Source organism: Caloenas nicobarica, chromosome 11 (genome assembly GCF_036013445.1).
Source record: "Caloenas nicobarica isolate bCalNic1 chromosome 11, bCalNic1.hap1, whole genome shotgun sequence".
NCBI lineage: Eukaryota > Metazoa > Chordata > Aves > Columbiformes > Columbidae > Caloenas > Caloenas nicobarica.
Window position 1 is genome coordinate 7,604,124 of NC_088255.1, and position 11,879 is coordinate 7,616,002.

General features: G+C 50.5%; 2 protein-coding genes across 2 annotated transcripts in view; one reads left to right on the forward strand and one right to left on the reverse strand.

The window, feature by feature from the left end:
• The first annotated feature begins 45 nt into the window (after positions 1-45).
• Positions 46-3,166, forward strand: RBM15B (RNA binding motif protein 15B). The gene has a single exon (XM_065642571.1). It carries the CDS (start codon positions 118-120, stop codon positions 2,851-2,853), a length of 2,736 nt encoding a protein of 911 aa, XP_065498643.1. The 5' UTR covers positions 46-117; the 3' UTR covers positions 2,854-3,166.
• Positions 3,167-8,672: 5,506 nt separating this feature from the next.
• DCAF1 (DDB1 and CUL4 associated factor 1) overlaps positions 8,673-11,879 on the reverse strand; it is a 51,245-nt gene continuing 48,038 nt past the window's right edge. The window contains exon 24 of the mRNA XM_065642684.1: positions 8,673-9,632. Coding sequence (XP_065498756.1) covers positions 9,574-9,632 — 59 coding nt within the window. The 3' untranslated portion in view covers positions 8,673-9,573. The remainder of the gene's footprint in view (positions 9,633-11,879) is intronic.

Here is an 11,879-nt window from a genome sequence, read left to right on the forward strand (position 1 = left end):
ACGCGGGGCGATGACGTAGGGCCCGCGCGGCGCGGCGGCCGGAGCCGCCTTCGTTCCCTTTTGTCCAAGATGGCGGCCGCCGCCGGAGGCGTCTCCTGAGCCGCGGGCCCCGGCGCCATGAAGCGGGGCAGCGAACGGGACTCCAGCCCGCCGGGGGCCGGGGGAGGCCGCGCCGCCGCCGCCAAGCGGCCCCGCGAACGCGACCGCGAGAGCAGCAGCCGGCGCGGCCCGCACCGGAGCTCGGGCGCCTCCCGCAGCAGCAGGGACAAGTCCACGCCCGCCGGCGGCAGCGGCGGAGGCGGCGGCACCACCACCGGCAGCAGCGGCGGAGGCGGCTCCAGCTCCCGCAGCCACCGCGGCGATGAGCGCGCCGGCGGCGAATCCAACCACCGCCCGGCGGGGAGCGGCTCGGCCTCGGGCGCCCGCGGCGGCAGCCAGGCCGCCCCCTCGTCCTCCTCCTCCTCGTCGTCCCGGGCGCTCGGCGTGCCCAAGGCCAAGGCCCTGCCCGGCGCCGTGGTGGCCCCCTCGCTGCTGCTGGCCGGGCCGCCGCCGGGCGCCGCGCCCTCGCTGCTGCTGGCGCCGCTGGGGGGCTCGGCCGGCCTGGCCGGGGAGCCGCCCGGCTCCTGTGAGTACAAGACGCTGCTGGTGAGCGGGCTGAGCGCGGCCCTGCCCGACCAGCTGCTGGAGGACGGGCTGTTCCGCCTCTTCCAGCGCTTCGCGGGGGGGGGCGCCGGGGACATCAGTGTCAAACTGTCCCACACGCCCGAGCTCGGCCGCGTCGCCTACGTCAACTTCCGACACCCCGGGGACGCCCGCGACGCCCGCCGGCACGCCCGGGCCCGGCAGCTGCTCTTCTACGATCGGCCCCTCAAGGTGGAGCCGGTGTATCTGCGCGGGGGCCGGAGGAGCCGCACGCCGCCCCCCGCCCCCTCTCCGGAGCCCCTGGGCTACCTGCCGCCCATCCACAGCGCCTACCAGTACAAGCAGAGATCGCTCTCTCCTGTCACCAGCCCCTTGCTGCGGGAGCCGCGGCCCAGGCACGCTCACGCCGCTGCTGCCGCCTTCGCGTTGGAAGCGGCCGCCATCGGGCTCTCCCGGGAGCGGGAGAGGGCCCTGGATTACTACGGGCTGTACGACGAGCGCGGACGCCCTTACAGTTACCCCATTGTGGCCGAGGAAGACCTGATGCCGGAGGACGACCAGAGGGCGACCCGCAACCTCTTCATCGGCAACCTGGACCACAATGTCTCAGAGGTGGAGCTGAGACGCGCCTTTGAGAAGTACGGCATCATCGAAGAAGTGGTGATCAAGCGCCCTGCCCGGGGCCAAGGCGGGGCTTACGCTTTCCTCAAGTTCCAAAATCTGGACATGGCGCATCGGGCCAAGGTCGCCATGTCGGGCCGCGTTGTCGGCAGGAACCCTATCAAAATTGGCTACGGGAAAGCCAACCCGACCACCAGGCTGTGGGTGGGGGGTCTTGGTCCAAGTACTTCCTTGGCTGCCCTGGCGAGAGAGTTCGACCGCTTCGGCAGCATCAGGACTATTGACTACGTGAAGGGCGACAGCTTCGCTTACATCCAGTACGAAAGCTTGGACGCTGCCCAGGCCGCCTGCGCGCAGATGAGGGGCTTTCCTTTGGGCGGACCGGAGAGGAGGCTCCGAGTGGATTTTGCCAAAGCAGAAGAGACGAGATACCCGCAGCAGTACCAGCCCGCGCCGCTCCCCATGCACTATGAACTGCTCGCTGACGGCTACGGCAGGCACAGAAGCCTAGAGCAAGACCTGAGGGTGCGAGATAGGACTCCTCCACACCTCCTGTACTCGGACCGAGACAGGAGCTTTGCAGAGGCAGAGTGGGCCAGCCCTGCCAAAAACGCTGAACGCAGAAACAACTTGGAAACCTACAGCCGATCGGTGCGTAGCCGGAGTGGAGAGCGCTGGGGCAGCGACAGCGATCGCAGCGTGCCCAAACCGTGGGAAGAGAGGCGGAAACGCCGGAGTCTTTCCAGTGACCGCGGGAGGACTACTCACTCGCCTTATGAGGACAGAAGCAGGACAAAGGCCAGTGGGCCAGCTTTAGACCGCAGCCCAGACAGGGCTCGCAAGGAGAATCACACTACAGAATCCGGACCTGAGAAAGAGCAGAGTAACTCCCTTCAGAACAATCGTCACGCGACTGAGGAGAAACCCCATCGTGAGGCATCCGATGCTCCCCAGCCTAAAAAAAGGGACAGCGAACGCAATCATCGAACTGGTGAATCGGAATCAAAAACTCACGAGGAGCCAAAATCCGAGACCAAAAAGCTAAAGAATTTATTGGAATATGCTCAGACACTGCAACTTGCTTGGAATGGGCTTCTTGTGCTAAAAAACAGCTGCTTCCCCACCTCTATGCACATCCTGGAGGGAGACCTGGCTGTCATCAACGGACTCCTTAAAGACCATTCGTCTGGCGGGAAGTTAACGCAGCTCAAAATCGCTCAGAGACTTCGGCTCGACCAGCCCAAGCTGGATGAAGTAACTCGCCGCATCAAACAAGGCAGCCCCAACGGCTATGCTGTGCTCCTGGCGACCCAGTCCACCGCGGCGGGGGTGGAGGGGACCTTCCCTGCTGTGGAGCCCGGCTTGCAGCGACGGCTTCTCAGGAATCTGGTCTCCTACTTGAAACAGAAGCAGGCTGCTGGGGTTATCAGCCTGCCCGTGGGAGGGGCGAAGGGCAGAGACAGCACGGGCATGCTTTATGCGTTCCCTCCTTGTGAATTCTCTCAGCAGTACCTCCAGTCAGCACTAAGGACATTGGGAAAGTTAGAAGAAGAACATATGGTGATAGTTATAGTCAAAGACACTGCCTAGCCCACACTGTCTTTTCAAATTCCATGTTTTCTTTGTGTGTCACACAACCCAGTTGTTTTTAAGGCCGATCATTTTGGTGGAGGCTCAAAACACCTCGACCAAAGTGGCAAGATTTTTAGTTTCTAATTAATTTTAATACCATTTAAATAGAGCCCATTTTATTCGTTTTTAATATGTGACACTGTCCGCTGTTGTTCTGTATTTTTATTTTTTAACTGTAAGAAAAGTTGTCAGTAAAGCCTTGTTCACTGATGGATTTCTAAACTTGTGCGGTATCCTAGTTTTTATGGCCCAGGACGGGCTGGTCCCCTGTGCTGTCAGGAGCTGGAAGGTGATGGTCCCAGCCCAGTTCAGTTTCTCAGGCCCCAGCCTCCTGCACCTCCTCCGTCTCTTTATATGTGTTCTCAAAGGGGGAGGGGAAGGGGGGGGGGCGGTTCTTTGTGCTGCATGAGAGACAGAAAGGTTGGTACTATACTTTTCTTTTTTTTTTGGTCCCGTTTGCTTTTTATTTCATAAATTTGAGTCTGGATGCGTTCCTGTTGATTCCCTGATTGAGGATAGAAGCTTCCTAGGAAGCCAGCTACCATGGAAGCAAATGATCACGGACAGAAGTGGTTTTTACACATAAAAAAAAAAAAAAAAAAAAAAAAATCACAGTTAATGCTTGGCAAAAAGTTTGCTACTAAGGAGCCAACTCTGTGTTCAATTCTGTGAGGTTTGAGAGCACCCGATATGTGTCTCAGTCAGAAGATCCTGGGTAAAGCTTGACATTCCTGGTTTTTATAAAAGGAAAAAAAAAAAAAAAACAACAACCACCCCCAAAACCAAAACAAAAAAGCAGAAGGGGAAAAAAAAAAGTCACTTAAGGGGAAACTCTTGGGCCTGTATTAGATGTAGATAAGCAAATAAAGGGCACAAAGGTTTTGGTGAACCCTAGGTGCCCATTTGTGTAGTTGATCATGTTGCACTATCTGAAATCCCTTATTGAAAGATGAATGGCAATTTTTTTTTTTTTTTTTCCTGCTGAAGTTGAAACTTGTTTGCAGGCTTACAAAAAAAAGCTGCTAAACGTGTGGCTGTCTGAAGAGATGTTAAGTTTTCACAAGCTACCTATGACTGTGGAAAAACTGTGGAGATCCAAATTTAAATGTAAGAGGGGATGGTTCCGTTACCTTCCCTATCTGGTGTGAGACAGCAGTTCAGGAGAGAAGCCAGGACACCTGCACCTCTGGTGGCTCAGTAACGCAAGGATGCAGAAACTAGTTCAAATTCAGGATAAAATCCACACTGTGCAGTTTGGGGATATTTTTATTTTTTTAGAATGATGCTTGTAGATTTTTAGAAGGCTTACAGAAGATTCTGCAGGATTAAAAACACTAAATTTCTAAATTTCTTTAAATTTGCAGGGGTTTTTTGTTTTGTTTTGGTGGTAAGCAAGTGAACAAAATCCTGGGAGAACCAGAGTCTTGCACCAGTCTCTGTGACCAAGCAGACTCACTTGCTGACGGCTGCCAAAGGCCCTTTTAAAACTGTGCTCTCAGGTATGATTGGTATCAAAACCTATATAGCAGGAAGCATAATTCAGTCTAGTGATGCTTTTTAAAAATTTTTTTAACCCTGCAATTTCACAGTAGGGACATCATTAGTTGATGTATGAATGGTCACTTTAATAATGTAATGATATCAACAAGTAGGGGTTGTTTGTTTGTTTGTTTGGGTTTTTTAACATTTAATACTATGTTAAATTTAATGAGTTAGTGTGATCATGAGAGGATCAGTATTCCACTTGATAATGCATCTTCTTTACCCCCAAAAAACGCAATTCTGTCTGTAAGGGCCTGAGTACAGCTACAAGGGCACTGAGGGTTTCGTACATGGTGTGTGGGTTCAGTTCTGTGTGAGGTGAGCTGGCTCATCTGCTGGGAGCAGCGGGGCTCCGGGAAAGCTGATGGAGGCTGCGGGAGCAGAGAACAGCTCTGCCGCTCCCAGCAGCCGGGCCGCATCTCCAGGCTGCACTGGGCAGCAGAGGCCCATGGCTGCACAGCGCAGGGTAGCTGGACTGCCCCTGCTTTTACACGGTTACAGGGATACCGACTTTAACCTTGTGACCAAGTCCCCAATGCTGTTGTAATGTAGACAGTGCCAAATGCCAACAATTGTAACCATTAAGTGTTATCTGAAACCAAGTGCTATTAAATACCCCTTATGGCCAGAGTCATAGAGTGATTAGAGCTTTTTGTCAGAGTATTCTACATGTTGGAGCTGTCGGTTCAGCCTGAGGCAGAGTGCGTGGTGGTGCCGTAACAAAGGCCTGCTGGCTTCTGGCTGGCAGGGAGCTGGAGCTCGTGTTGCTGCGAGTGGCCTCGTGTGTCTGTGTGTGTGTTCCGGTGTGCAAATATGAGTAATTGGAAGGAAAAAAAAAATCAATACATGATAAAAGCTGCAACTGCCTGATGGCAAAGCCAGGGAACCACTAGAAATCTCCCAATTACCACTTTCCTTTTGAGGCAAGTAAATAATAATGTAGGAGGTTTTTCAAAGACAAACATTATCATGCTTCGGCCTGGATAAGATTTTTAATGATGGGATTTCTGTTCCCAGTGAGGTGGCTGACAGTTGTGAACATGTGCACAAATAGGACACCAACAGATCTCCCTCCTACAAAAAAACAGGTGTAAACTAGGAGAGTTTAAGGAAAAAAAACACCTGGGAGAGAAGCAGCATCCACTTTCTAACCTGATGACCTCTGCCTCTCTGCTCCCCAGGATGCAAGCAAGCCACAGGCTTTGCCTGAACAGACTGTGCTGAGACCAATGGCCCTGCAGGCCTGTCCCCTGCCCCTCACACCTGCAGCGAGGCTGCTTCTGAGCCAAACATGCCTGAAAAAGGGTGAATAGATAGTTACAGCAAAATAATGCTACACCTGTGTCTTACAGCTTGCACAACTTGGCCCTTAAATGGGGATGGGATGCAGTTCTGGGGAGAAGGTACATGGTGGGGTGGGAGGAACACCATGGCCCTGGTCAGGAGACCCGAGACACTCGGTGATGTTGGAAGACAGTAGGTGTAACAGTGCTGGAGGAGTGTCTTTCAGCCCGGTACAGCAGTAGCCGTAAGGTCATAGCAACAGGGTTATGGTCTCCATGACTTTGAGGGTGATGTGAAACTCAGAGTGGGACCAGAGTGTGGGGTGGTGGATTTGGTGGTCTGAGAGCGTTGCTGTTTAGACTGAGTTGCTCCATTTTTTAAAAAAACCCACCCATTCAGTAAATATTCTGTCTTACAAAGCCTCTTTGTAACATCAGCTGCTGGCTGTCTTTACTACAACAGAAGCATGGACAAGAGGGCCAGCCCGAGGCAGTCCCCGGTGCTCAGCAGGTGCGTGTGAGCAGCACGGATGAGCTGATCAGACCCTGATCAGTACCCTCAGCTGACATGCAGGTTAAACTACTGATCAGCCTTGAGGTTTCTGCCCTGCTCTCCAAGCTGTGGCCTACATGAGATTTGTTTTGAACCACTGTGTTGCAGAGATGTGCGCACAGCCTCCCAGGGTGCTGGCACAATGGTTACATAGCCTGTACTCCATGGAATGGACTAAGCAGCTACTCATGGTCCGGTCACACAGCAAGGAGGACCATTCCAATGTGAGGGCACAGGCTGGTCCTGGGCCAGTTTCTGCTCCATCACGGGAAGCAGCACCACATCCTTCCTGCAAAGGCTCTCCTCCGTTGTAGAGAGGTAGGTATGCGCCTTAGCCAGCTAGCAGGACATTTAAATGCCCCTTCCATCCCCTAAGCCAAGGTCTGTAGAAGCCAAGGTCTGTAGAAGAAATAGTGTATGGCATCACATCAGCAACGTGCTGTGTGGATTCAGGAAGATTATAAGGCTTTTTTCCAAACATCATGCTTTTAAATAGATCAAATCATGATGCCAAGGGAAGAGGTGATTTTCCAAACACTCAGATTTCCCCATCCCAAGTAGCTGCAGAATTATGGCCTGACAAAAACAAACGATCCCTGCCAGTCCTCAGCTCTGAATCCCCACTCTGCACCCAGCCTTGTTACAGCCACTGTTCCAGCACTCTTAAATGATGCCCGGCAAGAAGCAGCCAGGAGGCAGCACGGGGTGCAGGCAGCCTCCTGTGCAGTTCTAGGTTTAACTCTGGCAGTTCTGCAATAAGCAGAGAGGCTGAGAGGCTGCCCGGGGGGGCTCTGGGGGGTGCTGGGCAGGCTGCAGCAGCTGGCCACAGGCTGAGGCCCCAGCACATTCCCATGGGCTCTATTCGATAACGCTAGGATTGGTGGGGGGAGGGATGGCACACATACTTACAATGGCCCAGTTTCAAGTCAAATTTATACAGAAACTCCATGCTAGATGTCTTCGTTCTGTCTCACAAAACTAGTTGGTAAAGTTCTCTGAGATAGCCAGGCCCTAAACAGCAACAGATGCAGCTGGTTATAGCTGTGGTTTAATGCCAGAACAAGATACGGATGATCGGCACGTTATCTTCTCTGTTATTAGTAGAGTACATGCTTTGTGTTTTTTTATTCACCTGAGCAGCACATTTTCTAAGGTGAAGTTGCTGTGGCAGAATGCTCAATCACTCATCTGTGCCAGCTGCATCAGATGGTTTTTGACATGGCAGAGGCTGACTCCTGTGGCTGTTGGATGGCACATCCTATTTTCAATCTCCTCATTTTATCAGAATTCTGCTTCAATTGCTGGTCTTAAGTGCTGTAGTAATCACAACTTGTTCATCTTTATCGACTCTGTAGGGTACAATTATCCATTGTAAGTTGCAGCAGAACCTTTCTTTTTAATTATTAACAAGCAGCGCTGGATAAGTGCATTAAGTAGGCGCGATGCTAGAGGAAAGAAAAGCTATCCCTTCTCTTGGTTAAAAATAATACCCTTCCTCGTCAAGCAATGAGACCTTGAGCCTTGGTAGAAAACTTGCTGTAGGATCAAGGAGTGAGCAGCCTCCAGCGCCCTGTTCTGCCTCAAACCCTGCTCTCAAAGTGGCCAAAACAGAAAAGGTAAAAAGTAGAGTGGATGTTACCTGAATACCTGGGAATAAATAGAACATTTAGTGGCCTTGTCCAAGCAAGCCGCAAGTGTACTTACCTTCCAGTTCTGACTCACAGAACTAAGCTGTGCAGTTGCGTGCTGCACAAAGAAATCAAACACTCAACTGCCATTTTTTTTATCCCTGTCTAAGGGCAGGGCTGCTTCTCACGTAAAAACAGGAGCACCTAACATGCTTTCTGCCAGCATAGCCACAAGGCAGCCTGCGCAATGCCAAACCACATAGGGATGAGGAGGCCCAATGCCGCTCCTGCCTCTTGACACACACCGGCGATGCGGCAAGAGCTCCCTGCAGCTCACCGCGCTGCCTGCGCCCAAACCGCAGTTTCTGGTGCAGCTTTAAACAAAATCACAGCCTGGCATGAGAGCACCCTCCAGCTCCCACATGACGCAGTGCAGACACGTTGCCCACAACCCCACAGGGAATTCGAGGCTGTCAGGCAAACCAACCAGTCATAGAGCTGAACCCACAGGCACTGTGAAACGTGGTGATGCAGCTCTGGGAGTCCCCTGGACTGGCACAGTGGGTGGAACGTGCGCTCTCAGAAATTTCACCCCTTGTTCACATTGCCCTCCCTGACTGCAGCCAGGCCACCAACCACACTTCGCTGCTCTCCTGCCCAAGGCTGCGCTTCTCGTGTGCACAGAGCACCGCACAATTCACAGCCAAAAAGAGACAGGACTTGTATTTAATTTTTTAATAAATACACTTTACATTAAAGAAAAAGGCCTTCAATTTGCAGTTTCCACACAGAGGGCAAGAGGAGGGGTGGGGGGGGGGAAAAAAAAAAAAAAAAAAAGATTAAAAAACTTGAACCACAAAGGGCAGAGGGGAGAAAGAGGGCTCAAAGTTCAATCCCAGACCCCCAAATGTTCAGGAATAGTCTCTCACTGTAGCTGGTATCACAGCGAGAACCTCCGCTTTAAACAGCCTGTACCTCAGTTACCAAACACCCCCCCGGGTATCCCTGGAGGACAAAAGCATCTGAACACACACTGACGCACTAGCAGGTGTTAACACCTGTTGCCTTTTTTTTAAAAAATAAAATCATATTTAAAATAAAAATATTCTCACTCCTCAACAATTTTAGAAACCATGATCCTCTTATTTCACTTAGTAGTTGCATAAAAATGCCTCTTCTTTTAAATTTAAACAATTTTTCTCCCCCGAACCTACCCCATGGTAACAAGGTACTACAGGAATACAAAGTTCAGCCCCTCTTTACTAGAACACCTGCCTTTTTTTTTTTTTTTCTGTTTTATATAAAACTATTTCTGTTCTTTAGGAAAGAACTTTATACAAAGAAAATATATTGTGAAATATCTTCAGAAGTTTCCTTGAAGAGGAGAGTCATCTCAGCCTAAAATAAAAAATTAAAAAAAAGGCAGAGAAAAAAAAAGAAAAAGAAAAAGAAAAAAAGAGGCCTAACCCCAGGTCTCTTTATTGTAGAGCCTCAGACTTAGCCCCGAGCCTCAAACTGACTCAAACCAACACAGCAGATGGGCTGGAGTTCCTCAGGTTCTCCCACGAGAAAAAGGCTTGGGGTGCTCAAAATCGGTTTCGAATTTGGTCTCCGGTCTTCTGCTGGGAAGGGAGCATCTCCTCCTGCCAACACCCCACCTGGCAGTCACTCCTCACTCGTTCAGAGACAGGATGATGTCGTCCTCCAAGTCAGAGTTATCTGAGCTGTCAGCTGAAAAGGAGACACGTAGGTTATGTTTGGGCTGTGGAAGAACCCAGCAGTCAGGGCCGCTAAGCAAGGCAACGCATTCATAGTTACAAGAGATGGCCACCAGCTGCTTGGGACCAGCAGCGAGGGAGGCAGCTCACACCCTTGGCGCAGTTCAAAATCAACCCAAAGCAGTGAGCGAATCTGCACCAGGGCTTTCTTCTCCTGCTTTAGCCAGAGGGTCAAGTGGAAAGAAGCTTGATCAAGTGCAGTTTCTATGAGCTGGCAGATTTTTTTCCCATGACGAGGTGGGGAGAAGGCCACCAGTGGTAAGTCACCTGCACGTGAGCTGCCTGCACAATTTACTGTGCACAGCCAGGGGCAATAGCTCCTCGTGCTGGGGGCTGGACAGATCTGGCAGTCACTCCTCACAGCTGCGACCTGAAAGCAAGCTTGACACTTTTACCAACCTGATGTGGTGAAATATGGCCTCTGTATAATGTGCATAGGGCTAATTCATTATGCAGTTAAGTTAGACCCAGACTTTCTCAGTATTAGGTTCTTATCCGCCTGTCGCTCCCCTCTGCACAGCTCAGTGGGAGACCTCCCCACGGAGGGGGAAGCAATCCACCTGCTCCCAGCTAGAACCTTCCTCTAGCAACCCAAAGGTTTCTGTAATGAATTTAACTACATGGCACTCATTAAAGGTGACCTAAAAATTGTGCTTTTCCTGGTTTCATTCATTGTGGTACACAACAAAGACATGAAAGGATTTGCCAGAAGCAGTTACACACACACACACTTGCTTTTTATCTTAAAACATAAGATCTCTCCTCCCTCAGTTGTGCAAGAGGGACGTGGTAGCAGCTCTGGCAGCAAGAGGTCTCCTGCCTTACCTTAGAGGTGACGTTGGCTCTTTTTCTTATGTGAATTCATTGGATGCTGCAGTTAACTAGGTGTTAAAAATAGGGTTTTTTTAAAAAAAAAAAAAAAAAAAAAAAAGAGACACCAAGACTTCCTCTGTACCATCTCAGTTATACTGGATCTCTAAAATGCCTGTCAAGGTAAGCAAGACCTTCTGGAAGGTTCACCCTTTCTCAGTTGTTTTCCTTAGGGAAAAAAAAAATCATAGGCAAGCAGCAGAGGACACAAACCCTTTCCCCCAACCCTCCTCCCTGACCATCAGCCAGCTGCCCTTCCACTGTGCTCAGCGAGGGATGCTCCAGTCTCACCATCCATCAGACCAAGCCTAAGCTGAGGGGTCACCAGTGCTCCCAGAGCAGCTACAGCCATTGAAGGGGAGATGTGAAACACCAGCCAGTGCTGCAGCAGCTACACTTAAGCAGTAAGAGGGAAAGAAGCACAAGCAAGATAGTAATCCAGAAACTCTGGAGAAGAAGAGAATCTGAAAAAGTTGGTGGGTTTTTGTAAAATGTCAGAGGAAAGCTTTGAAAAGAGATCTCCCAACTCTTTATTCTCCAGTCCACCACACAACCTTTCAATTTTGAGCTCCATGTCTATAAGTAAGCCTGACTGCAGTTAACTGCTTGGCAGAAGCTTACAGACCAGCCTGGAAGTTGCCATTTTCAATTAGAGAAGAAAAGAGGAAGCAAGAGTCAGCCATGCTGCTGGTGAGAATTCCACCTCTTTCTTCCAACCTACATCACACATGCACTTCAAAAAGGTCGCCCCACTAGCCCAGGAACAAGGTCTTGAAAGATCTGCACAATGCATAAACTGCTTTGGATAAGACAAACAGAACTACCTTACCCAAGGCGACGACAAAGCAGAAGACAAATTTATATTTAAAAGGTTCTCTATGGATTATTCCTGTAAAGGAAATAAAATCTCTTCTAAAGCAAGAAGAACTAAAGCCACTCAACTCCCCTGTTTCAACTGTTCTTTGAATTATTTTGTTTTGAATCACCCCCATGGTATGTTCTGGAGGTTCATCCAAAATACAGTGAGGGTCTGCAGTAGGAAGCACTCTAAATACATCACCATGCCTGAGATATGTACTTTAAAACAGTATCAGTGCCTGTACAACTTTTAATTTTGGAACACGGCATAAGCAAAGAAGAGGGAAATTTTAACTGTTCTTGCTGGGTGAGTAACAAAAGCAAGCCAGATGTGGCTGAGAAGCCACAGAACCTCACTCATCAAACCCTGTGCAAGGACCATGCATATGTCAGCCTGGCAGAGCTGCAGTCCCTGCTTGTAGTTCCCAAAGATGCTGCAAAGCAACCCGAGAGCCACAGGATGGGCTGGCTG

Bases quoted from the DNA above. Each gene is read 5' to 3' on its own strand.
- RBM15B (XM_065642571.1), top strand. From the start codon at position 118: ATGAAGCGGGGCAGCGAACGGGACTCCAGCCCGCCGGGGGCCGGGGGA.